General features: G+C 42.6%; 2 protein-coding genes across 2 annotated transcripts in view; both read left to right on the forward strand.

Annotated features, from left to right (window-relative positions):
• Positions 1–7,902, forward strand: part of stk17a (serine/threonine kinase 17a) — a 49,503-nt gene extending 41,601 nt beyond the window's left edge. Inside the window, exons 3-7 of the mRNA XM_056243426.1 lie at positions 2,183–2,327; positions 3,276–3,402; positions 4,155–4,203; positions 6,581–6,760; positions 7,578–7,902. Coding sequence (XP_056099401.1) covers positions 2,183–2,327; positions 3,276–3,402; positions 4,155–4,203; positions 6,581–6,760; positions 7,578–7,794 — 718 coding nt within the window. The 3' untranslated portion in view covers positions 7,795–7,902. The remainder of the gene's footprint in view (positions 1–2,182; positions 2,328–3,275; positions 3,403–4,154; positions 4,204–6,580; positions 6,761–7,577) is intronic.
• A 1,965-nt stretch (positions 7,903–9,867) lies between these two features.
• On the forward strand, positions 9,868–22,895 carry impa2 (inositol monophosphatase 2). Its single transcript, XM_056243425.1, has 8 exons — positions 9,868–10,139; positions 13,803–13,936; positions 16,677–16,781; positions 16,859–16,904; positions 17,000–17,108; positions 18,395–18,503; positions 19,243–19,394; positions 22,523–22,895. Exons 1-8 carry the CDS (start codon positions 10,080–10,082, stop codon positions 22,639–22,641), a joined length of 834 nt encoding a protein of 277 aa, XP_056099400.1. The 5' UTR covers positions 9,868–10,079; the 3' UTR covers positions 22,642–22,895.
• The last annotated feature ends 3,335 nt before the right edge of the window (positions 22,896–26,230 follow it).

The raw sequence follows: 26,230 nt of genomic DNA on the forward strand, positions 1-26,230 counted from the left end.
ATGAACTTCAAAACACTAACCGGCAATTAACCCGGCAATTAACCCAGCAATTCACTGGCATTATAAAGCTTGGAAGAGCCAGGATATTTTTTAATATAACTCTGATTGTATTCGTCTGAAAGAAGAGTGTCATATACACCTAGGATGGCTTCAGGGTGAGTAAAGGGCCAGTTAAACTGGTGAAAATCCAGCTTTTAATGCTGTTTATATGTCTGTGGTATTTTTAATATCTTTTAAGACAAACCATGTGTAAGTTCATAAGTCGACAGCATTGCTGAGTATTTCCTCCTTAAAACTGCAGTGAACCAAAGACAGTCTCAAAAACACGGTTTGAAATCGCTGGTGTTTCTGACGTCACAAACGACCTTGTAACCAATCAGATCAACGTGTGATCGTCAACCAGTGGATCTCTGAGCTGAGGGAGTGAGTGGAGGCGGGGCTCATTTGCATATTCATAGAACCACCGCGCATACTAAATGAGGCAAGGGTGTCGAGTTACATTCAAGATATTTTAAGGCTATTTTAAGGAAAAAACATTTAAATATGTCATTTTGGTGATCAAAGATGAGTTTAAGGGATACAATGATTGACTACAGCCTGATTTTCTAAGCATCACTATTACTATTGTTCATACTTGAGATTTTGATTGAGATTTCTGCTTTTTTTTTCTTATTGTGTCCCTGAAAGCATCCTCACATAACCTCTCACATGCCGCTCTCGCCCGAGGGTGCTGTCTTTCCCCGGCCTGTGTCTAATCGAGTTCATCACGCTGTCTGATCCGGAGCGCAGGGAATCGTCTGCCAGCATGTGAAAGGGCTCATGCTGAGGAGGACATGTGTTATTAGCACAACCGTACCTGCGCTGACAGCAAATCAAGCTTAGCGCACTCAGATTAAGGGTTTTTCAGCCTGCGGGACGTTCTGACCCCTATTTAAAACACTGAATGTATTCGAGCCGGAGTAAAGTCAGATATGGATTAGATTTTAGATGAGAGTTTATTAGATTTAGATACTGCTCATCCGAATCCCATCATGCTCTAGTGTTTATTCTGGTTGCAGGCATGTCCCGAACACAAGCTGGCCGTCGCTGGAACAAGAGAGCGCTCATTGTTCTAAATGTGCTGAAGTTAAAATCACATGGTTGTACAAACATTTTTAGAAATGTCATTTGGTCAGCTCTTTGCCTTGTTGTTTGAGGGGTAAAGCAGCTCCTCTGGGTTTAAAATATCCTATTGGAAGACGGACACACACACACTCATATCCAACTCTGGCGTGGAACATGATGATTACTTCTGATCTCCCTTTTGCTGCCAATTTAATTCAGGCTAAACATAATACTGAGAACTGAGAAGCTTGCATATGCAGAGGCAGAAACAGGAGGTGCAATTTTTATTCATTTATTTATTTTTAAGGATGCACTAAAGGTCAATTTACGTTTTAATGTACCCTCATTGATTTTGCTTTCTTCTGTTGAACCGAAAAATATGTATATTTTGAAGATTTGTTTTCCATGCAACAGTTCATGGTGACGACAGCTTTATCTCCAAAACATATAATTTTTTTTAAAACACCATAAAATTATGATTGAAGTCTGTTTTGCTCAACAAAGCTGCAATTATTCCAGTGTAAATCATAACTTTTCTATGTGAATATACAGTAAAGTGTAATTTATTCCTGTGATCAAAGCTGAATTTTCAGCATCATTACTCCAGTCTTCAGTGTCACATGATCCTTCAGAAATCACTCTAATATGAGGATCTGATGATCAAGAAACATTTATGATTATTATCAGTGTTGAAACAGTTGTTGGTCTGTCAGTTGTACAGTTTTTTAGGATTCTTTGATGAATAGGAAGTTCAAAAGAACAGCATTTGTTTGAAATAAAATCTTTTGTAACATTATAAATGTCTTTACTGTCCTTGATAAATAAAAGTATTGATTTCTTTCCTCCAAAAAATAAAAATAAAATTCTCACTGACCGCAACTTTTGAACGGTAGTGTAGTTCTGACACTAAAACTATTTTTTCTCACACAGTAATTTTTATTTTGGCTGAACTATCCAACGATACACATTGATGCATTTTTGTATTGTGATATATTCCTACACGATATATTGTTACATCCCTAATGTGTGTGTGTGTGTGTGTGTGTGTGTGTGTGTGTGTGTGTGTGTGTGTGCGCAGCGCTGCAGGAGGGGAGATCTTTAACCAGTGTGTGGCGGACCGAGACGAGGCGTTTAAAGAGGACGATGTGAAGAGGCTGATGAGGCAGATTCTGGAAGGAGTGGCTTTTCTTCACAGGAGAAACGTCGTGCATCTGGACCTCAAAGTGAGTGAAGATCAAGAGCAACGGCAAAAGTTTTAATATTTAGCAAACTCACCATCTGGTGCTCTTCGGACAAATTTCCCATTTGTTTAGTTTTTTTGTGAATTTCTTTCTTCATCGGAATGGTACGAAACTTGGTAAAGGTTTTGGCACTTGCTTTGTGAACACACACACACACACACACACACACAATGGACATGATTCGAACAGGTTGACCGGTCCTGAATAAAACAGTCACACTTGTGCTTCTCGGCGTCAGAAACGAGCGCACTGGAAATGAATGTGAGAGTTTCCTCTAGTGGAAGCGTGTGGAACTGCAGCCGATCAACATCTCACTGAACGCTCCTTTACTGAGAGATCAGCCTCAAACACAACAAATCAACCTTTTGAACACAACTTGTTTAGATTTATGGCTTTGATTTTCTTGCAGTTTTAGAGAAAAACATGTTTTTTAAAAATATACATTTCATATAAAAATTGAAAATAGTATTTTTGCTCATTTTTCATAACAATAAAAGTTAAATTCTGTAAGTTTAAGTTCACTTTTTACACTTTTTTCACTTCAGCAATAATCTGCCAAGTGTCGACTTTAAAAAAAGATCAAAATTACTCTAAAGCATTCAAGATTTACCTCAGTTTAAGTTGGAAATTTACTCTCAAAAAGTGAATAAATGGATTATAAATATAATCCAGTACCATGAAATCCCCAAAAAATACAAAATATTAAATAAAAAGCGTCCCGTTTAGCTTAAGAGCTCCAGAGAGTGTCAGGGTTGTGTTTGATGAAGTGGACATTTCTGTGGTCTGAATACATATGCTTTATTCACCAGAGCTACAAGTGTGTAATTACACCAGGGCTAAAAGTGTATAATTATACCTCCATTATAACTATGTGCCGTCGGTGTACTGTGCTGCTGGGCAGTGTCACTACAGGAGTGTTTTCCTCCACAGCCTCAGAATATCCTCCTCACCAGCGAGTCTCCGCTCGGACACATAAAGGTGGTGGACTTCGGGCTGTCGAGGCTGGTGAGCAGCGGACACGAGATCAGGGAGATCATGGGAACACCGGAGTATGTAGGTAATGTCACCAATCATGGGCCGTCACACTGGACACACACTACACTCTTACAAATGAAGGGTGTTTTCACAGCGTTGGCGTTGAAGAACCATTTTGGGTTCCTATTCTGCTCTTTCCATCTGTGTTTAGTGTGTAGTGTTGCTGTTTGAGCATTAAAAAGCTCCAGTTCTTCTCTATATGAGTGTTCCTGAACTCCTGAAACGCCTCCATTGTAGTCTTGAGTTTCTCCCGGGAACGAACACGCCATAATATTCCTCATTATAATAATTAATGTGCAGAATAAAGGGGCGGGGCCTGGTTGAGTTAGTTAGTAGTGTGTTAAACTGGCGGTTATGGAAAGGGGCGGGGCATTTCCCAAACACACTCGAAGCGCTCGACCAATCACAACACACTGCTCCAGCCGACCAATCAGAGCACAGTGTGCTTTTCAGAAGGAGGGGCTTCATAGAGACAGGAAGTAAACAGAGCGTTACTGACAGACTGGGAAGAGAGGAGCCGCAACAATGGAGAATATGAGGAGAATAATCAACATTCAAGCAGGAAAACCTGTTCTAGTAGAGCCTGAAACAAGACCTTTTTTTAAAAGAAGCATTTTTTCTTAGTTTGAAGAACATTTAAAAAAACTAAAGAAAGAATCTATCGATGTTAAAGGCTGTTTGTGGAGCCATCAATGCCAATAAAGAAGCGTTATTTCTAAGAGTGTTTGGACAAACTGGACTGAGTTTATGTAATGGTTTGTTTTATCCCTACAGCACCAGAAGTCCTGAATTATGAGCCAATAAGCACAGCGACTGACATGTGGTGAGTGTTTCCCTGCATCACCATGTTCTCAAGCCGGGATGTTCCACAAGCAAAGTCATCATCGCATAATAAAGACTTCTCTGGTGTGTTACCGCCATGGCTGTGATCTATCCTCCAGTGCAGCTGCTGGATCTCCTCTGGAACAAGCGGAGTATTCACTGTTCAAAGTGTGTCGGTTGTTCGGCTTCAGGATATATTGTGCAAGAACATTTGTAACCTAAAGTCTTTTATCAACAATAATGCTTTGAGAAAAGTCTATTTGTAACCTAAATGTCGTCCCGAGGAAGCATCATCATCATCATCATCATCTCTCTCTCTTTCTCAATTCAATTCAAATGAGCTTTATTGGCATGAATGTGTAAAATAGCACAATATTGCCAAAGCAATAGACATATACACACATATGTAGATAAATAAAAGTGAACAATAAATTTTTTTTTTCATATTTTGCATAAATATATCAAAAAAACAAACAAATTATATACACACTACCGTTCAAAAGTTTGGGGTCAGTGAGAATTTTATTTTTATTTTTTGGAGGAAAGAAATCAATACTTTTATTTATCAAGGAATAATTAATTTGATCGAAAGTGACAGTAAAGACATTTATAATGTTACAAAAGTCTTTTGAACTTCCTATTCATCAAGGAATCCAAAAAAAAAAAAAAAAAAAAAAAAAACTGTACAACTGACAGACCAACAACTGTTTCAACACTGATAATAATCATAAATGTTTCTTGAGCATCAGATCCTCATATTAGAGTGATTTCTGAAGGATCATGTGACACTGAAGACTGGAGTAATGATGCTGAAAATCAGCTTTGATCACAGGAATAAATTACACTTTACTGTATATTCACATAGAAAACAGCTGATTTACACTGGAATAATATTTAATACTATAACTGATTTTTGTTGTATTTTTAATCAAATAAGCGCAGCCATGGTTAGCAGAAGAGAATTCTTTTAAAAGTATTTAAAATCGTACCGACCTCAAACTTTTGAACGGTAGTGTATATATATATATATATATATAATAACAAAAATAAGTAGAGATATTCGCTCTGTCTCTCTCTCTCTCTACAGCAGGAAAAAAAAAGTTCTTGTTTTATTAAAAATGTATTTGGTGAAGCTAAAATGTCAGTTCGGTTGTCACGGAAAGGAGAGTTGCATGATGGTGGATCAGCTGATGCGTCTGCAGTGTTAAAGGGGTTAATACAATCCTATAAATATAGTTTGGCTATTTCTAGTTGGTTTATGATTTGGATGTTCAGATGTAAATGGGGCGTAAACATGTATCTGCGATGTTGGCCCTGATGGCGGTCTCCAAATGTGTGCATGAGTGAAGTTTGACTGTAAATTTTTAAATTGCAAACATTTTTTTTTTTTTTTTTTTTAAACGAGTGTTTGCGTTTCTTGAGACTCCTGTTTTTTAAAATCCATTGCGCTCCTTCTATCTGCTTTTGTTATTTAGCTTTTTACTAAAAATGTTATATCTTTAATATTTTGGTAAATAAATTGATCTTAAAGTCAAGTCTCGCTCTCTCTCTCTTTTCTCTCTCTCTCTGACTCTCTCACTCTCTCTCTCTGACTCTCTCTCTCTCTCTTTTCTCTCTCTCTCTGACTCTCTCTCTCTCTCTCTTTTCTCTCTCTCTCTGACTCTCTCACTCTCTCTCTCTCTCTTTTCTCTCTCTCTCTGACTCTCTCTCTCTCTGACTCTCTCACTCTCTCGCTCGCTCTCTCTCTCACTCTCTCTCTCTCTCTGACTCTCTCTCTCTGACTCTCTCTCTCTGACTCTCTCACTCTCTCTTTTCTCTCTCTCTCTGACTCTCTCTCTCTCTGACTCTCTCACTCTCTCGCTCGCTCTCTCTCTCACTCTCTCTCTCTCTCTGACTCTCTCTCTCTGACTCTCTCTCTCTGACTCTCTCACTCGCTCTCTCACTCGCTCTCTCTCTCTGACTCTCTCACTCTCTCTCTCTCTCTTTTCACTCTCTCTCTGACTCTCTCTCTCTGACTCTCTCGCTCGCTCTCTCACTCGCTCTCTCTCTCACTCTCTCTCTCTCTCTGACTCTCTCTCTCTTTTCTCTCTCTCTCTGACTCTCTCTTTTCTCTCTCTCACTCTCTCGCTCTCTCTCACTCTCTCTCTGACTCTCTCACTCTCTCACTCGCTCGCTCTCTCTCTCTCTCTCTCACTCTCTCGCTCTCTCTCACTCTCTCTCTGACTCTCTCACTCTCTCTCTCTCTCTCTCTCGCTCTCTCTCACTCTCTCACTCGCTCTCTCTCTCTCTCGCTCTCTCTCACTCTCTCTCTCTCTCTCTCTCTCTCTCTCTCTCTCTCTCTCTCTCTCTCTCTCTCTCGCTCTCTCTCTCTCTCTCAGGAGCATCGGTGTCCTCGTGTACGTGATGCTGACGGGCATCTCTCCGTTCCTGGGCGACGATAAGCAGGAGACGTTCCTCAACATCTCTCAGATTAACGTCAGCTACACCGAGGAAGAGTTCGAGACGCTGGACGAGTCCGCCATCCTCTTCATCAAGTCCCTGCTCATCAAAGAACCTGAGTGAGACACACTTATAATGGCACAAAACACTTCATCTCAAATACATATCTAGTTCAGTCATGAACCTCTGATCGGTCCTTCACAATCACATCAGCTCATGGCTCAAGCTGATTGGCTCTGCTGATCCTGCAGCCAATGAGATCGCTCGCTCAGCATTTCCTGTAATCTAGTCTTGCAGTGCTATCAGAGTTCCTCTGAAACTCAATTGCTTAAGAGAAGTCTTATTATTCCAAACAATGTTTCATGATCAGCATTTATCAATTCATATATGAAGCAAACATTCAAATTCTTTACTATGATACAAGTAGTGAATTATTAAGCAAGGGTGTAACAATATAACGTGTCTACATATATCGCAAAACAAAAATACAAGTATCGTGGATAGTGAAAATAATATATATTGTGTATAGTTCAGCCAAAATAAAATTGACTGTGTGAGGAAAATATATATATATATATAATTTTGATATTTTCATACCTTTTCTGCAATTTAATCAAACAGGTTGAAATGTTTAATATTGTTTCCCCTCCAAAATGATTTCACGTTTTTTTTTTTTTTTACATTGATCACAAATTAAAACATTAAAAATAATGCTGCTTCGATAAAAGGAAGAAAACAATCTTAATAAACTGCCAGTTGTTTATTTAAGATAGTTGTTTTAACAGTAAACATGCAGTAAATGTGAAACTTCAATGCATGATGTGAACATTGTTTCTAGTAAAAACCGTTGGGTTACACATATTGGGTCACTATGTTGGGTTATTTTGAACTAAAACTGAACTGCGGACGTTCCTGATGTCGATGTTGTGTGTACAGGAGCCGAGCGACCGCAGAAGACTGTCTCAAACACCAGTGGCTTCAGCTGAAGGAGCAGGACCTGAAGGAGAGCACCTGTGAGCCGGTCAGCCCTGATGAAGAGGAGGAGGAGGAGCTGTTCGTCATGGCCTCCTACACCCCCGACCCCAAGGCCATCTCCAAACGCTTCAAGTTCCAGGAGCCCTTCTCCACGCTTCCCGGAGGATTCATCTACTGACACACACACACACACACACTCGGTCTCCTCACTGTAAAAACTGTTCAGTTCACTCACTTAAAAGATTGAGGAAACCCGTTGCCTCACAATTAAGTAATGAACAGAAAACATAAGCAGTGGAATTGTCAAGTTCAAGTTTATTTACTTAATAATTGTAAGGCAACGGGTTTACAAACAAATAAGTGAAGTCCACTGATCCCTTTTTACAGCCGTTCCCTCGCCTCGTGATCTGAACCTGTAAGCCAAACGTGTGTTGCGTTCGCTCCTGTTCTCTGTGTTTGTGCTGCTCTATATTTACATGCGTACGCTCCTGAAGACCAAGCCTTGCTGCGATTCTCTCTTTCAATCTCCTTCTGGTGCCATGCTTCAATATTTTGATGATAAGGGTCATAAACGTTTCTTGGGATGTTGTCTTCTGTTTGCCTTTGCCATGTTTGTACAAAATTAATGTTGTTTGTTTTTTTCTGCAATCCAGAGGCAAGCAGAATTAAATGTAAATTAATCTAATTTTATATTAAGAGTATTTCAGTGTCATGTTTAAAAAGCCATTTTGTATGTTCAGGTCATTCCTGGGTAAAGATTTCCACAGCAATAACACTTACATTTACACATATATATGAAGAAAATGTGTTTATTCTAACTAATGTTAGAGTTATAACTGTAAATTGATTTGTCACTATAAAGAATATTTTAATGGCAACAAATTTCCAAGTGACTGTCTTGATGCTGTAAATAAAACTTTGTCTTGAAGGCCAGCCACTCTCCCTCATTATTATGATGATTATTAATACTTATGAATCTAAATAAATGTCATGCGGTTCACCTGAACACAAGGTGTAACATTGGAGTTATAATCCTGCTGCTGATCCATCAGATTTTGAATCTGGATAAAAAGGCCCTGGAAAGGTTTTGAAAATAAACACACATAGATACAGGTCCTCGAAACTGCTTAAATTTATGTTGTGCAATAAGTTTTCTGGAAAAAAAAATCAATATTATACCCTTCAGTCCGCTAATGTGTTATTTCGCCAACACTGCGTGGCCTATGCACACTAGCTTGCTTGATTTACGTTAGTTACGCGCATTTACACGTTACGTAAAGTGTTTCCCTCGTGAAGTACTTTGTGTTGCCATGACGTTCAAATGTGCACGAAACTTCTACGATGATACCTCAGCGTTTCACAGACACACCGTGAAACATTGCAAAAATAGTCTGAAACGATGTAACCTTGCTCTCTCTTGAAAGACATTAAGTCCTTGAATTTGAAGTTAACCGAGGTGTGGGAACCCTGAAAAAAAATCACAGCCTGGTTTGACTTTGAACAACCAAGTAGAAGTTCACAAACAAGTAAACAAAAGAGACCCTTTCACATTTCCGGGTTTCTCAGAAGGGGAAGTCGTCATAGTTGGGTAAACTTCTATAGCGGTGAATAAGAGACTACATTAAATATATACCGTATATATATATATATGTGTGTGTGTGTGTGTGTGTGTGTGTGTGTGTGTGTGTGTGTGTGTGTGTGTGTGTGTGTTTTTGTGTTCCCATTTGCTCAGATAGCAAAAGAAAACCCCAGCAACAGTGTTTTCACAACTTTCAAAAAGAGTTTAAAAAAATACAATTGAGAGAGATTGATAACCGCTGTCAGAATAAAGAAATATGTCAATTTTACCATTACTCCCACCATAGCCGCTGTATTAGAAACACCCTCACAGCAGCGTTTAGTGATATAAATGTACATACAGTTTTTAAAAAATGAAAATACAACAAACTTTGCATGATTCCCGATGTTGATAACCGTTAAAGCGCCTCACCACAGTCTATGAAAAGCTCTATGGAAATGGCCTTTGTTTTGGCGCCCTCTGCTGCGTGACGTCATGTAATTGTTTTGAGGTTTTTTAAAACACATTTATTTGGTTTTGCTTTTTTTATTATTTTTTATTATTATTAATATTAACATACATATATCGGTTGGTAAATTGGTGTAACAAATTGTACAGCTAAAAATGTAAACTAATAAAATCTGTATTAAATCTACAGAATTAGCGGGTATGTATCAGTAGCCTATGATCAGTAGTATTCTGCCATTTAAAGCGCCAGTGATCCCGGGTGTTTGCGGGTCCGCGGTGATGATTTGATCGATTAGCGGGCATTAATGTGTCGTGTAGGCCTCGCCCGTGAGGTCCTCTGCCCGTGAACGCGGAACCGGACCTCAGAGCACCGGGAGAGAGACGGGAGATGCGCTGACGCGACGGATTGACGGATTCCCGTGACGCGTGTGTTACCGATGGAGGACTGGGCCCAGTGTTTGGACGAGGCCGTGCGGGTCGCGCGCAGAGCCGGGCAGGTACAATTATGTTCATTCCTAACAATCATATCCAGCTAAAAGTTATAATGCTGAAACGTTAAAGGGCGTTGCTGTACAGATAATAAACACTGCGCTGTTTTTACCCGGTATTTCCTTGTTGTTGTATCAGCATGTTGACACCCTGTGTTAATAAGTCCAACACAAATCCTACATTATAACAGAGCTTATGTATGAATCAGTATTGATACCTGTTCTGTAATAGTCGAAGCACTATAAAATAGAATAAACTATTTGATCTGTTCGACTGATGACACTTTCATAAACCTGTTATAGAAATAACCCTGATAAAGCTTGTTATCTGATCCAGGGTGGACTAATGTAACATGTGTAGAAGCGTTAGGACAATACTTATTATTATTATTATTATCATCATCATCATTATTATTTTTATTGTTGTTGTTGTTTTTGTCAATACATATAAATCATAAATAATTATAGTTATAATAGTCTGTTGTTGTTATTATTAAATATAAATAATGAAAACAAAAGGTATTTAAGGATAAGGATATTATCATTTGTATTATTATTATCAATAATTATACATTTATATAAGTAATTATAGTAATAATAGTCTATTATTAATTGTATTATTAAATATAAATTAATTTAAATAATAACAAAAGTAGTACATGATTATTATTATTATAATTACTATTATTATACATTTATAAATTATAGTAATAATAGTCTTATTATTATTATTATTATCAATACATGTAAAATAATATAGATGATAATGATAACAATAGTAGATTATTATTATCAAGATTATGTTAGCACTATATTATAATTTATTATATTAATACAACTTTATTATTCTCTAAACAACAAACATACTATTTATTTATCTAATACGATTCATGAGTCATTATTATTTTTAATTAGCTCTTATTTTCATTTAAGCTTTTTTCATTTTTGTAGGCTATGTGCTTTTGTCATTTTTATTAGTTGATTTTAATATATAGGCTAGCTTCTTTTTCTGGAGATTTAATACATTTCCATTTTAGCTTTAATCATTTTAGTACGTCAAATTTATTTCAGTAAGTTCCCAAGGCGAGATTAAAAATTTTCATCAAATATTTAGTTTCAGCATTATTTGGCTGACTGAGAATGGTGGTGTGTGTGGTGCTGCTGTGAGATGTGTGTGTGTGTGTGTGTGTGTGTGTGTGTGTGTGTGTGTGTGTGTGTGTGTGTGTGTGTGTGTGTGTGTGTGTGTGTGTGTGTGTGTGTGTGTGTGTCTCCTCCGTCAGGTGTGTGTGTGTGTGTGTGTCTCCTCCGTCAGGTGGTGGTGTGTGTGGTGCTGCTGTGAGATGTGTGTGTGTCTCCTCCGTCATGTGTGGTGTGTGTGTGTGTGTGTCTCCTCCGTCAGGTGGTGGTGTGTGTGGTGCTGCTGTGAGATGTGTGTGTGTGTGTCTCCTCCGTCAGGTGTGTGTGTGTGTGTGTGTGTGTGTCTCCTCCGTCAGGTGGTGGGGTGTGTGGTGCTGCTGTGAGATGTGTGTGTGTGTCTCCTCCGTCAGGTGTGTGTGTGTGTGTGTGTGTGTGTCTCCTCCGTCAGGTGGTGGGGTGTGTGGTGCTGCTGTGAGATGTGTGTGTGTGTCTCCTCCGTCAGGTGGTGGGGTGTGTGGTGCTGCTGTGAGATGTGTGTGTGTGTGTCTCCTCCGTCAGGTGTGTGTGTGTGTGTGTGTGTGTGTCTCCTCCGTCAGGTGGTGGGGTGTGTGGTGCTGCTGTGAGATGTGTGTGTGTGTCTCCTCCGTCAGGTGGTGGCGTGTGCAGTGCTGTCAGTCAGGTGTGTGTGTGTCTCCTCCGTCAGGTGGTGGCGTGTGCAGTGCTGTCAGTCAGGTGTGTGTGTGTCTCCTCCGTCAGGTGGTGTCGTGTGCAGTGCTGTCAGTCAGGTGTGTGTGTGTCTCCTCCGTCAGGTGGTGGTGTGTGCAGTGCTGTCAGTCAGGTGTGTCTGTGTGTGTGTTTCCTCTGTCAGGTGTGTGTGTCTCTTCCGTCAGGTGGTGGTGTGTGTCTCCTCCGTCAGGTGTGTGTGTGTGTGTGTGTCTCCTCTGTCAGGTGGTGGTGTGTGTTTCCTCCGTCAGGTGGTGGTGTGTGTCTCCTCCGTCAGGTGTGTGTGTGTATGCAGTGCTGTCAGTCAGGTGTGTGTGTGTGTGTGTGTTTCCTCTGTCAGGTGTGTGTGTCTCTTCCGTCAGGTGGTGGTGTGTGTCTCCTCCGTCAGGTATGTGTGTGTGTGTGTGTGTGTCTCCTCTGTCAGGTGGTGGTGTGTGTTTCCTCCGTCAGGTGGTGGTGTGTGTCTCCTCCGTCAGGTGTGTGTGTGTGTGTGTCTCCTCTGTCAGGTGGTGGTGTGCTTCCTCCATCTGGTGGTGGTGTGTGTGTGTGTCTCCTCTGTCAGGTGGTGGTGTGTGTTTCCTCCATCAGGTGGTGGTGTGTGTCTCCTCCGTCAGGTGTGTGTGTGTGTGTGTGTCTTCTCCATCAGGTGGTGGTGTGTGTCTCCTCCGTCAGGTGTGGGTGTGTGTCTCCTCCATCAGGTGGTGGTGTGTGTCTCTTCCGTCAGGTGGTGGTGTGTGTCTCCTCCGTCAGGTGTGTGTGTGTGTCTCCTCCGTCAGGTGGTGGTGTGTGTCTCTTCCGTCAGGTGGTGGTGTGTGTCTCCTCCGTCAAGTGTGTGTGTGTGTGTGTGTCTCCTCTGTCAGGTGGTGGTGTGTGTTTCCTCCGTCAGGTGGTGGTGTGTGTCTCCTCCGTCAGGTGTGTGTGTGTGTGTGTGTCTCCTCTGTCAGGTGGTGGTGTGCTTCCTCCATCTGGTGGTGGTGTGTGTGTGTGTGTGTCTCCTCTGTCAGGTGGTGGTGTGTGTTTCCTCCATCAGGTGGTGGTGTGTGTCTCCTCCGTCAGGTGTGTGTGTGTGTGTGTGTCTTCTCCATCAGGTGGTGGTGTGTGTCTCCTCCGTCAGGTGTGGGTGTGTGTCTCCTCCATCAGGTGGTGGTGTGTGTCTCTTCCGTCAGGTGGTGGTGTGTGTCTCCTCCGTCAGGTGTGTGTGTGTGTCTCCTCCGTCAGGTGGTGGTGTGTGTCTCTTCCGTCAGGTGGTGGTGTGTGTCTCCTCCGTCAAGTGTGTGTGTGTGTGTGTGTCTCCTCTGTCAGGTGGTGGAGTGTGTCTCTTCCGTCAGGTGTGTGTGTGTGTCTCCTCTGTCAGGTGGTGGAGTGTGTCTCTTCCGTCAGGTGTGTGTGTGTCTCCTCCATCAGGTGGTAGTGTGTGTGTTCTCCGTCAGGTGGTGGTGTGTGCGGTGCTGCTGTGAGATGCGTGTGTGTGTGTGTCTCCTCCGTCAGGTGGTGGTGTGTGCAGTGCAGCTATGAGATGTTGGTGTGTGTCTCCTCTGTCAGGTGGTGGTGTGTGTCTCCTCCGTCAGGTGTGTGTGTGTGTCTCCTCCATCAGGTGGTGGTGTGTGTCTCTTCCGTCAGGTGTGTGTGTGTGTGTGTCTCCTCCATCAGGTGGTAGTGTGTGTGTCCTCCGTCAGGTGGTGGTGTGTGCGGTGCTGCTGTGAGATGCGTGTGTGTGTGTGTCTCCTCCGTCAGGTGGTGGTGTGTGCATTACAGCTATGAGATGTTGGTGTGTGTCTCCTCTGTCAGCTGTTTGGGTGTGTCCTCCGTCAGGTGGTGGCGTGTGCAGTGCAGCAGGAGAAGTGTGTGCGCAGTAAAAGCACTCCCACAGATCTGGTGACGGAGGCGGATCAGCAGGTGGAGGAGCTCATCATCTCCACCCTCAGGAGCAGATTCCCGGAGCACAGGTGCACATCTGGAGACTCAATACACACACACACCAGCGAATAGGACATGGACCATGGTATGGGGGGCCTGGGCCGTGGAGTGTGGGCGTAGCTGGCAGTGCAGGGGACCAGGGCGGAGCCAGCCACAGAGGCGTGGCCTCAGTGGCCCTAACAAAGGACTCCTCTGGTCAGGGGCTGAACTCCTCTCTGGACGCTGGTCTGGGGCTGGAGTCCTCTCTGGACGCTGGTCAGGGGCTGGACTCCTCTCTGGACGCTGGTCAGGGGCTGGACTCCTCTCTGGACTCTGGTCAAAGGCTGGACTCCTCTCTGGACTCTGGTCAGGGACTGGACTCCTCTCTGGACGCTGGTCTGGGGCTGGAGTCCTCTCTGGATGCTGGTCAGGGGCTGGACTCCTCTCTGGACGCTGGTCTGGGACTGGAGTCCTCTCTGGACGCTGGTCAGGGGCTGGAGTCCTCTCTGGACTCTGGTCAGGGGCTGGACTCCTCTCTGGACTCTTGTCAGGGGCTGGAGTCCTCTCTGGACGCTGGTCAGGGGCTGGAGTCCTCTCTGGATGCTGGTCTGGGGCTGGACTCCTCTCTGGACTCTGGTCAGGGGCTGGACTCCTCTCTGGACGCTGGTCAGGGACTGGAGTCCTCTCTGGACTCTGGTCAGGGGCTGGACTCCTCTCTGGACTCTGGTCAGGGGCTGGACTCCTCTCTGGACGCTGGTCAGGGACTGGAGTCCTCTCTGGACGCTGGTCAGGGGCTGGAGTCCTCTCTGGACTCTGGTCAGGGGCTGGACTCCTCTCTGGACTCTGGTCAGGGGCTGGACTCCTCTCTGGACTCTGGTCAGGGGCTGGACTCCTCTCTGGACTCTGGTCAGGGGCTGGAGTCCTCTCTGGACTCTGGTCTGTGGCTGGAGTCCTCTCTGGACTCTGGTCAGGGGCTGGAGTCCTCTCTGGATGCTGGTCTGGGGCTGGACTCCTCTCTGGACTCTGGTCAGGGGCTGGACTCCTCTCTGGACTCTGGTCAGGGGCTGGACTCCTCTCTGGACTCTGGTCAGGGGCTGGAGTCCTCTCTGGACTCTGGTCTGTGGCTGGAGTCCTCTCTGGACTCTGGTCAGGGGCTGGAGTCCTCTCTGGACTCTGGTCAGGGGCTGGACTCCTCTCTGGACTCTGGTCAGGGGCTGGAGTCCTCTCTGGACTCTGGTCTGTGGCTGGAGTCTTCTCTGGACTCTGGTCAGGGGCTGGAGTCCTCTCTGGATGCTGGTCTGGGGCTGGAGTCCTCTCTGGACTCTGGTCTGGGGCTGGAGTCCTCTCTGGACTCTGGTCAGGGGCTGGACTCCTCTCTGGACTCTGGTCAGGGGCTGGAGTCCTCTCTGGACTCTGGTCTGTGGCTGGAGTCCTCTCTGGACTCTGGTCAGGGGCTGGAGTCCTCTCTGGACTCTGGTCTGTGGCTGGAGTCCTCTCTGGACTCTGGTCAGGGGCTGGACTCCTCTCTGGACTCTGGTCAGGGGCTGGAGTCCTCTCTGGACTCTGGTCTGTGGCTGGAGTCCTCTCTGGACTCTGGTCAGGGGCTGGAGTCCTCTCTGGACTCTGGTCTGTGGCTGGAGTCCTCTCTGGACGCTGGTCAGGGGCTGGACTCCTCTCTGGACTCTGGTCAGGGGCTGGAGTCCTCTCTGGACTCTGGTCTGTGGCTGGAGTCCTCTCTGGACTCTGGTCAGGGGCTGGAGTCCTCTCTGGACTCTGGTCTGTGGCTGGAGTCCTCTCTGGATGCTGGTCTGGGGCTGGACTCCTCTCTGGATGCTGGTCTGGGGCTGGAGTCCTCTCTGGACTCTGGTCTGGGGCTGGAGTCCTCTCTGGACTCTGGTCTGTGGCTGGAGTCCTCTCTGGACTCTGGTCAGGGGCTGGAGTCCTCTCTGGACTCTGGTCTGTGGCTGGAGTCCTCTCTGGATGCTGGTCTGGGGCTGGAGTCCTCTCTGGACTCTGGTCAGGGGCTGGAGTCCTCTCTGGATGCTGGTCTGGGGCTGGACTCCTCTCTGGATGCTGGTCTGGGGCTGGAGTCCTCTCTGGACTCTGGTCTGGGGCTGGAGTCCTCTCTGGACTCTGGTCAGGGGCTCAGCAGACATGACTTGAAGAGTTTCAGGCTCGGCAGGCACGACGTGAAGAGACTCAGGCTTCTTAGAGGCTACTCTGGGATTGCAGGGCTCCTCGTCTGCAAAGCCCAGAGTAAATGACGAGCTGCTCAACAAAAGGGCATAGTCAATATATTGTGCCAGGGATCAGTGGATTTTTCCCCCAGGTAGCCGTGAACGAATGAGTTCCTTCAAACCCACACGAAAAATGTCCTTCCGGGCGATGTCATTAAAATCCACTTGGTCACAAATTGCACAGAACTCCTCAACATAGTTCTCAATGGCCTGGTCGCCTTGACGGAGGCGCATGAGACGACTGCTGGGCAAAATTACTAAAACCTAATCTAATATTAAAGTAAAAACTGAAAATATACAAAATAAAAGCTAATTCAGCATATAAATTGATACTATAATACTAAAAAAGATACTAAATAATTCTAAAATAAGACTGAAGTACCATGTAAATATCAGGTTATATGAACATGATAATGAAGTGTTTTGCAAATAAAAATGGTTTTCCTGTAGAAGATTTCTATAAAAGGGCACTACAGACTGTTTAATGTGTGACCATTCTTTAGTAATAACTGTTGGTGTAATGTTGATGTTTTGTGTCACATGTTACTGAAAGGTTTATCGGAGAGGAATCGTCTGCCGCCGGAGTGAAGTGTGAACTGACCGACAGCCCGACCTGGATAATAGATCCCATCGACGGGACCTGTAACTTCGTGCACAGGTACCATAAGCGTCTTCATATATTGTGTTTAAATCATCATAGAAATATAATCCCAACACACAATCCTTGGCTTGCAGTTTTCCAATGGTGGCAGTGAGCATCGGATTCGCTGTGAGGAAAGAGGTAAAGCACGGATGAATCCCAATGTCTGGTTCTCTCTCTGATGATGTACATGTACAGTATAAAGTGTGTGTGAATAATAAATGTGTGTGTGTCAGCTGGAGTTTGGTGTGATCTACCACTGTTTCGACGGGACACTGTACACCGCCAGAAAAGGACACGGAGCCTTTCGCAATGGTGTTCGACTACAGGTTTCCAAAGAAAAAGGTCAGCAAATGATTTAACTTATTTTTTTGCAATAAATGATAATCATCCTGTCGCTTTATAATGGCAAAGTAAAACTGATTTGAATTATAAAACACATAGTTGCGGTCCTGAATGCTGATTAGACCATTCTTAAACTATACATGTTTCCTTGACAAATTAAGAAAACTAAAAATAAATATAATAATAATACATTAATTAAATACAAATAAATTAAAGCTAAACTCACATTTAAAAAAAAAATTACAAAAGCACATAAAATTAGACCATTGTTAAACTACTGTATAAAGGTTTGGGGTCAGAAAGTTTTTGAAAGAGTCTCTTCTGCATTTATCTGATCAAAAATACAGTAAAAAGTAATTGTTATGGTGTGGCAGAGGGACGAGGATCTCATTGCAGCAGTATTTATTGAAAAAACACACAAATAATGTGTGTGAAAAGCGCTATACAAATAAATTTTAATTGAATTGAACAAATAAAGGTAATCCAAATAAGAGATCCAACAGGAGAAACAAAATTCCAAACAGGAGAAGAAGATGATAAACCAAACGGGAAACAACGAACGCCCCACAAAAGCCGATAACAAGAGCTAACAAGGTACAGGTGATAGTAATCAATCACTATGGTAACAAACAACAGTAACTTTAGAAAAAAAAAAAGAGTAAAACGGGAACTAAACACAGGAGAAACCAGAAAACACACTTCAAAATAAAAGTCACATAACACAAAAATACAAGGGAAACCATGACAGTAATATTTTAAAATATTATTCCAATGTTTTCTATGTGAATATACAGTAAAGTGTAATTTATTCCTGTGATCAAAGCTGAATTTTCAGCATCATTACTCCAGTCTTCAGTGTCACATGATCCTTCAGAAATCACTCTAATATGAGGATCTGATGCTCATTTTATGATTATTATCAATGTTCAAAACAGCTTCATATTTTTGTGGAAACTGATACATTTTATTTTTTGATGAATAGAAAGTTCAAAAGAACAGCATTAATTTGAAACAGAAACATTTTATAAAATTATAAATGTCACTTTTAAACGTTGTAATGTGTCCTTGGTTAATAAAAGTGTGTGTATATATATATTTAAACGTACAGACCCCAAACTCTTATTTAAATAATTAATTCAAAAATATAAATGGTCTTTATGGGTTTGATCTCACTTTATTGGCCTGTTTTTGCTACAAGCCTTTGCTAATTAAATTCCACCGTACAGTAACTGTTGCAGACGTGATTACAGTATCTGACGATACGATGTGTTTCGTGTCTCGGTCAGATGTGTCCAAGGCCCTCATTCTGACGGAGATCGGGGCCAAGAGAGACCCTGCAACACTGGATATCTTCCTGGGAAATATGAAGAAAATGTTGAGCGCACCGACTCATGGGTACGGCCACTGGGAGAAACATAAGCAAATATTATTGGAGTGTGTTTTACAACAAAATTACTTGAGTCTTTATACTTCAAAATGAACTTGCCATTTTGAACTTGAACTTGAAATTTACTATAATCCTACACCAGTTTCTTTTTCAGTGCAACATGATTTACAACAATAGGGCCCTATGAAATCCATTTCATTTTTTTCCCCAAATTCTGTTTTATTTTTACAGTAGATATAGCATCCTCCTTCAGGTCAGTCTTATATTTGTAATAAAAAATAAGTTTGAATGTCCGTTTTATTGGGGGGTTTTCCCGAGCCACGGCACGCTAGTGATTTGTCAGATGAGTCTTGCTTCTCTGTGTTCACAAGTTTCAGTCCTTTCAATATAAAGTCTTCTCTACTGACTCACGCACTCATAAAGACAGTCTCTGCCGCCATCTAATGGAGAAATAATGCTCTTCTGTTGCTGTTCACGGCCAGGGACTAGTTTTTCCAGCGGAAGGAAGGCTTTTAGTGATTTTACTTCATGAAAGTTGCAATAATACATATTTTTTGGCTTTAATATTTGTATTGTGTGGTAACTGTTTTCTAAAAGCTGTAAGGTACTCGAGGCTCGTGCTGTGTGGGGAATAAGTCACGACTGACTGGAGCCTAACAACACCCTTCAGACTTATTCACCACACAGCCTCGAGAACCTTAGTGCTGACTTACAGTCTGTTATGTAAATGTGACCTTTGACCCGCAGTGTGAGGATCGTCGGCAGCTCGACTCTCTCCCTGTGTCTCGTGGCCAGTGGCTCGGCGGAGGCGTATTACCAGTTCGGTCTTCACTGCTGGGACATCGCCGCGGCCGCCGTCATCATCAGAGAGGCCGGAGGCGTCGTCATCGACACCACAGGTCATTATAGGACTATTATTACTATTATTACTATTATTAATATTACCACAGGTCAGTCTTGGAACAACACAACTCACTTCTGATGTGGAAAATCTTCCTTTATGTTCTGTATGTATATGTGTGTGAGTGTGAGTGTGAGTGTGTGTGTGTTCATGTCTCAGTGTTTGTGGCTTAGGGAACACGATCGACCTCGTGTGTGTGTGTGTGTGTGTGTGTGTGTGTGTTCATGTCTCAGTGTTTGTGGCTTAGGGAACACGATCGACCTCGTGTGTGTGAGTGTGAGTGTGTGTGTGTTCATGTCTCAGTGTTTGTGGCTTAGGGAACACGATCGACCTCGTGTGTGTGTGTGTGTGTGTGTGTATTTGAGTGTGTGTTGATGTCTCTCTGTGATTGTGTCATAAGGAACACCCTTGACCTTGTGTGTGTGTGTGTATAAGTGAGTGTGTGTTGATGTCTCTCTGTGTTTGTGTCGTAGGGAACGCACTCGACCTCGTGTGTGTGTGTGTGTGTGTGTGTGTGTGTGTGTGTGTGTGTGTCGATGTCTCTGTTTGTGTCGTAGGGAAACACACTCGACCTCGTGTGTGTGTGTGTGTGTGTGTGTGTGTGTGTGTGTGTGTGTGTGTGTCGATGTCTCTGTTTGTGTCGTAGGGAACACACTCGACCTCGTGTGTGTGTGTGTGTGTGTGTCGATGTCTCTGTTTGTGTCGTAGGGAACACACTCGACCTCGTGTGTGTGTGTGTGTGTGTCGATGTCTCTGTTTGTGTCGTAGGGAACACACTCGACCTCGTGTGTGTGTGTGTGTGTGTGTGTGTCGATGTCTCTGTTTGTGTCGTAGGGAACACACTCGACCTCGTGTGTGTGTGTCGATGTCTCTGTTTGTGTCGTAGGGAACACACTCGACCTCGTGTGTGTGTGTGTGTGTGTGTCGATGTCTCTGTTTGTGTCGTAGGGAACACACTCGACCTCGTGTGTGTGTGTGTGTGTGTGTCGATGTCTCTGTTTGTGTCGTAGGGAACACACTCAACCTTGTGTGTGTGTGTGTGTGTGTGTGTGTGTGTGTCGATGTCTCTGTGTGTGTCGTAGGGAACACACTCAACCTTGTGTGTGTGTGTGTTGATGTCTCTCTGTGTGTCGTAGGGAACACACTCGACCTCGTGTGTGTGTGTGTTGATGTCTCTGTTTGTGTCGTAGGGAACACACTCGACCTCGTGTGTGTGTGTGTGTGTGTGTGTCGATGTCTCTGTTTGTGTCGTAGGGAACACACTCGACCTCGTGTGTGTGTGTGTGTGTGTGTGTGTGTGTGTGTGTGTGTCGATGTCTCTGTTTGTGTCGTAGGGAACACACTCGACCTCGTGTGTGTGTGTGTTGATGTCTCTGTTTGTGTCGTAGGGAACACACTCGACCTCGTGTGTGTGTGTGTGTGTGTGTGTCGATGTCTCTGTTTGTGTCGTAGGGAACACACTCGACCTCGTGTGTGTGTGTGTGTGTGTGTGTCGATGTCTCTGTTTGTGTCGTAGGGAACACACTCGACCTCGTGTGTGTGTGTGTTGATGTCTCTGTTTGTGTCGTAGGGAACACACTCGACCTCGTGTGTGTGTGTGTGTGTGTGTGTGTGTGTGTGTGTGTGTGTGTGTGTGTGTGTGTGTGTGTGTGTGTGTGTGTCGATGTCTCTGTGTGTGTCGTAGGGAACACACTCAACCTTGTGTGTGTGTGTGTGTGTCGATGTCTCTGTGTGTGTCGTAGGGAACACACTCGACCTCGTGTGTGTGTGTGTGTGTGTGTGTGTGTGTGTGTGTGTGTGTGTGTGTGTGTGTGTGTGTGTGTGTGTGTGTGTGTGTCGATGTCTCTGTGTGTGTCGTAGGGAACACACTCAACCTTGTGTGTGTGTGTGTGTGTCGATGTCTCTGTGTGTGTCGTAGGGAACACACTCGACCTCGTGTGTGTGTGTGTGTGTGTGTGTGTGTGTGTGTGTGTGTGTGTGTGTGTGTGTGTGTGTGTGTGTGTGTGTGTCGATGTCTCTGTGTGTGTCGTAGGGAACACACTCGACCTCGTGTGTGTGTGTGTGTGTGTGTGTGTGTGTCGATGTCTCTGTGTGTGTCGTAGGGAACACACTCAACCTCGTGTGTGTGTGTGTGTGTGTGTGTGTCGATGTCTCTGTGTGTGTCGTAGGGAACACACTCGACCTCGTGTGTGTGTGTGTGTGTGTGTGTGTGTGTGTGTGTGTGTGTGTGTGTCGATGTCTCTGTGTGTGTCGTAGGGAACACACTCGACTTCATGTGGAAAATCTTCCTTTATGTTCTTATCAAGTGTATAATTCATTAATAATGTAGGATTTTAAACAATAAGGGCTTTTATTCCTGATTGATCGATTCATTATTATTAATATTTCATTAAAAACGCTGAAAACTCGAAGGTGTGAAACTCCATTGCTTAATCGAAATGTAAACATTTACACTGTTTCTCATACACAATGTAATATTTGTATATAAATTGTAGCTAAAAGTAGATGTTTCTACAGTCGCTGTTAATAAAGCTCAGTGCTATGGGAAGTGCTGTGATAAAAGCTGCTCCTGCGATGCAGTTTACGGATTGTTTGTTTAAAGTTTTATTCATTTTATTTGATGTTAGCTTTGATAAATCTACTGTACTTAAAACCATGAATCAGATTAGATCAGTTCAACATAGCCCTGCTAACTACATTCAGAAAGTTCACTAACTTTAATAGAGTTTTTTATTTATTTATACATATTTCATGGAACTTTTTTTTTTTTCGGAAACATTTTAGTTGGACGTTTGTGTAACATTTTTAAATGTTAGTTTCGGAATGAAACATTCAAAAGTAACAATCCCATAATGATGGCAAAATAAATAAATAGAATTGAATGTTTTGTGATGTTCATAAACTAGAAGAACTGTTAGAGCACTCTGAGGACATTCAGAAACAGCGTTTTCATAATGTAGTGTGAAGTGTTTTATCTGCACATGCCTGTGTGTGTGTGTGTGTGTGTGTGTGTGTGTGTGTGTGTGTGTGTGTGTGTGCGTGTGTGTGTGTGTGTCGTAGGGAACACACTCGACCTGATGTTTGTGTGTGTGTGTGTGTGTGTGCGTGTGTGTGTGTGTGTCGTAGGGAACACACTCGACCTGATGTCCAGAAGAGTAGTGGCCGCTGGGACTCGTGAGATCGCAGACTATGTGGTGAAGCAGCTTCAGCCTATAAACTACGGGCGTGACGACAGTGACCCCTGACCTCTGACCCCTGACCCCATCCTATTACCTCAGAACACACAATCCTGCCACGTCACATCTGCAGTGTCCTTTCAGCGCTATACTCACATGTTTAACCATCCTAAAGTCACGAAGATGACCCGTAATCACCCCAGCCACGACCTTTGACCTCTAACACCTTCATCCGTGGAGATCACGCTAAACACCGGATCATGACTCGCCAAACCTGCTGATTCACCCAATATAACGAGTGTGATCTCACAGTGGAAGATCTGCAGCTGGTTATGAACGCTTATTATCAGAGAGTCTTTTACAGTCGTGAAATCAGATCATGACTCGGGAATCATGGACGGCGATGGAAGAAACATGGTTTATATATGCAAACACTGCTAAACTCCTTCTGTTTTTATCTTGATCTACGAAATAAAATATTAGCCCTTGTTTTCAGAGAATAAACGTAAACATTGATCTTGTTTTAAGCGTGTTTAGATGAACAACATGACGAGACTGCAGTGGGAACATCTGGAGATCCGGTTCTACACGCTCATACGCAGTCATGTGACGTCATGGTCATGTGACGTCATGGTCATGTGACGTTATGGTCATGTGACGGCTGAAACACAAAACAAATCCTCTGTATGTTCCTGAAACTCACTGCCGTTCAACCTGTATTTTGCAGTTCTGATGTTTTCTAATGATCTATATAGAAATAAACGCATAGAGATTTGGGTTTTAGAGTTTATAGTGTGGATCACTTTTACATCAGGGCAACATTCCTCTAGTATGACCAATTAAAAGCATACAATGAAATCAATGCTGTCCAGTTATTATTCACTCCAAATGAACCATATTCACTTTCTTATCATTTTTGTGCATATTGTACTTCTTAATTCGGGGGCAAAAGCACAGCACTTAAAGCAATGCTTCACATTTGCTTGGAATAGAATAGACATTTCTGATTTGATTATTAAGTTGGATGTAAACGCCGGTTCCAGCTGTTCATATGCAGGAGCTCTTGGACATGAAATATAAAGCTGAAATTTGGCCAATTCAATTGAATTTTATTCCCACATTGAGCCAAGCCACAGTCTGTTCAGATCCGGAGAGATCTCCATTCTTATGGAAAGGCTTGGAGCTGCCAGCTTTAATATAGAGTTTAGCCGAGCAGAGTTTCCTTCTGACCCGATCACAGTCCAGCAGAACATCAACATGAATATGAACTTTAATATTAACAATTTGGGGATTTTCATTAGTTATCAGTTATAATCATCAAAATGAAAAGGAATGAACACTTGAAATATATCAGTCTGTGTGGAATGAATGTATACATTATACAAGTTTCACTTTTTGAACGGAATTACTGAAATAAATCAACTTTTTGATGATATTCTAATTATATGACCAGCACCTGTATATATATACAGGTGAAACTTGAAAAATTAGAATATCGTGCAAAACTTCATTTATTTCAGTAATTCAACTTAAAAGGTGAAACTAATATAGACTCATTACATGCAAAGTGACATATTTCAAGCCCTTATTTGTTATAATTTTGATGATTATGGCTTACAGCTTATGAAAACCCCACATTAGAATATTGTGAAAAGGTTTAATTATATAAAATTATAACAAATAAAGGCTTGAAATATCTCACTTTGCATGTAATGAGTCTATATAATATATTAGTTTCACCTTTTAAGTTGAATTACTGAAATAAATGAACTTTTGCACGATATTCTAATTTTTCAAGTTTCACCTGTGTATATATATATATATATACACACTGCCTTGCAAAATTTGGGATCTGTAAGATTTTTAATGTTTTTAAACGAAGTCTCTTCTGCTCACCAAGGCTGCATTTATTTGATTAAAAATAAACTTCAATATTGTGAAATATTTCTACAATGTAAATCAGCTGTTTTCTATGTGATATATATAGTAAAGTGTAATTTATATCCTGTGATCAAAGCTGAATTTGGAGAACAAAGGTACTAATGTATGGGCTACATGAGTAGAAATGGTAGTGTGAAATGGTCTTTCACAATAAAATAATATTTAACAGTTTATTTTTATTTAATAGTTAATAGTTTACATCATAGACGTTTCTGCTTTAACGCCTATTTAATAAATATAGACATCGAGTGAAAGCGCTATTGTGGAGTTGTGTGGCGAGAGCGCGAGTGCGGCGCGTGGCCAGCAGGGGGCGCTGCACACGCTCTTATACTTACTACAAATATTACCTAAACTCGACAAATGCATCATGTAATGACATATTTTAAGATACAATATATTTACAAAATATAAATGTACATTTAATAATGAAATAAAAATACATTTTTTAGTTACATTTTTGGGGTTAAACTACATTGCATTTCTTTTTTCAAGCTTTCTTTGTAATAAATACATAAAAAAGTGAGAAATACGCAATGTTTCTTTTTCTTTTTTTTATATATATGTGTGACGTGATTCTACAACCACCCGTTGTTATTCCTGTATAAAGTCGTGCGCGTCCGTTTCTCTCGCGTCTCCGGGACTCACACACACACACACACACACACACACACACCTCTTCATCAGTGCTCGAGTCCTGCTGGAGTTATTCGTCAGTTTTGCAGGGTGGTCCTTCAGGCTGTTCATTGAGGAGGAGAAAAAGTGAGTCCAGATGCCAGTGTGCGCACAGCTGTGCCGCGTAAACGCGCGTCAAACGCTCCAGAACTGAGGAAAACGCGAGCGAACGCCTTTAACAATCGCCGAGGACTGAAATATCACGCCACGCAGTTTTGGAGGAAACCCAGCAAACTTGGAGCGAATAAATATGCAACTTGTTGAGGTTTCGCAGCGCGCGTGAAGCACCATGATCTCTCCTGTCAACAGGTAAGAGCGAAACCAGTTTGGAGAAGAGCGAAACCAGTTTGGAGAAGAGCACAACATGTCTGAGGAGAACTGAGGAGTCCTGAAGCAGACCTTCGGGATTATCTGGACTTTAAACTTCTTCACGCTGATGTTTACCATGCGGACTATAGACTGATCCAGGATCAGGATCATGTCCTGCGGCCGAAGCCGACAGAAAGACTGGACGTGGAGAGATTTGTGAATTCTGATCTCAGTTATTATATTATTGTGCTGATATGATGGCCTCGGAGGTGGTGTGTGGACTCATATTCAGACTCATTCTCCCAGTGTGCCTCGCTGCAGGTAAGACCAACTAAACACTAATCAAGCAACATTTGGGTTAGCTAATAGGTTTATATAACCCATTTAAAATAAAATACAAATACAAAAATCAGAATAACTTTTCAAATATGATAAGTAAATCTTATCATTGAAAGCTTTTTTATTATCTTCAATTAAACTTATTTGTACTCATATACAATGACTATCAATGATTGTTGATAAGCCAAATTGTAAATATGATTATAAACAGTAACTGGTTTACTAGATGGCTTATTGGACGTGTCTTGTCTTGTTTAATATGCATTTCCAATTTGTATGGCATTTTGTATGGTGTTCAATCAATACACTTAAAAAAATAATTAAGTTCTTCCTCATAATTTTTGTCTTGTTTTCCAGCACAAATATCTAAGCGTTCTTAAATTAAAATACATTTACT

The sequence above is a fragment of the Rhinichthys klamathensis genome, unplaced genomic scaffold (assembly GCF_029890125.1).
Source record: "Rhinichthys klamathensis goyatoka isolate OS25496 unplaced genomic scaffold, OSU_Roscu_1.1 h1tg000795l_1, whole genome shotgun sequence".
NCBI classification, from domain to species: domain Eukaryota; kingdom Metazoa; phylum Chordata; class Actinopteri; order Cypriniformes; family Leuciscidae; genus Rhinichthys; species Rhinichthys klamathensis.

Coding starts and splice junctions, on each gene's coding strand:
- impa2 (XM_056243425.1), top strand. CDS start 10,080: ATGGAGGACTGGGCCCAGTGTTTGGACGAGGCCGTGCGGGTCGCGCGC. Junction 10,140..13,802: donor TCGCGCGCAGAGCCGGGCAG/GTACAATTATGT, acceptor GTCCTCCGTCAG/GTGGTGGCGTGTGCAGTGCA. Junction 17,109..18,394: donor ACAGGTTTCCAAAGAAAAAG/GTCAGCAAATGA, acceptor TGTCTCGGTCAG/ATGTGTCCAAGGCCCTCATT.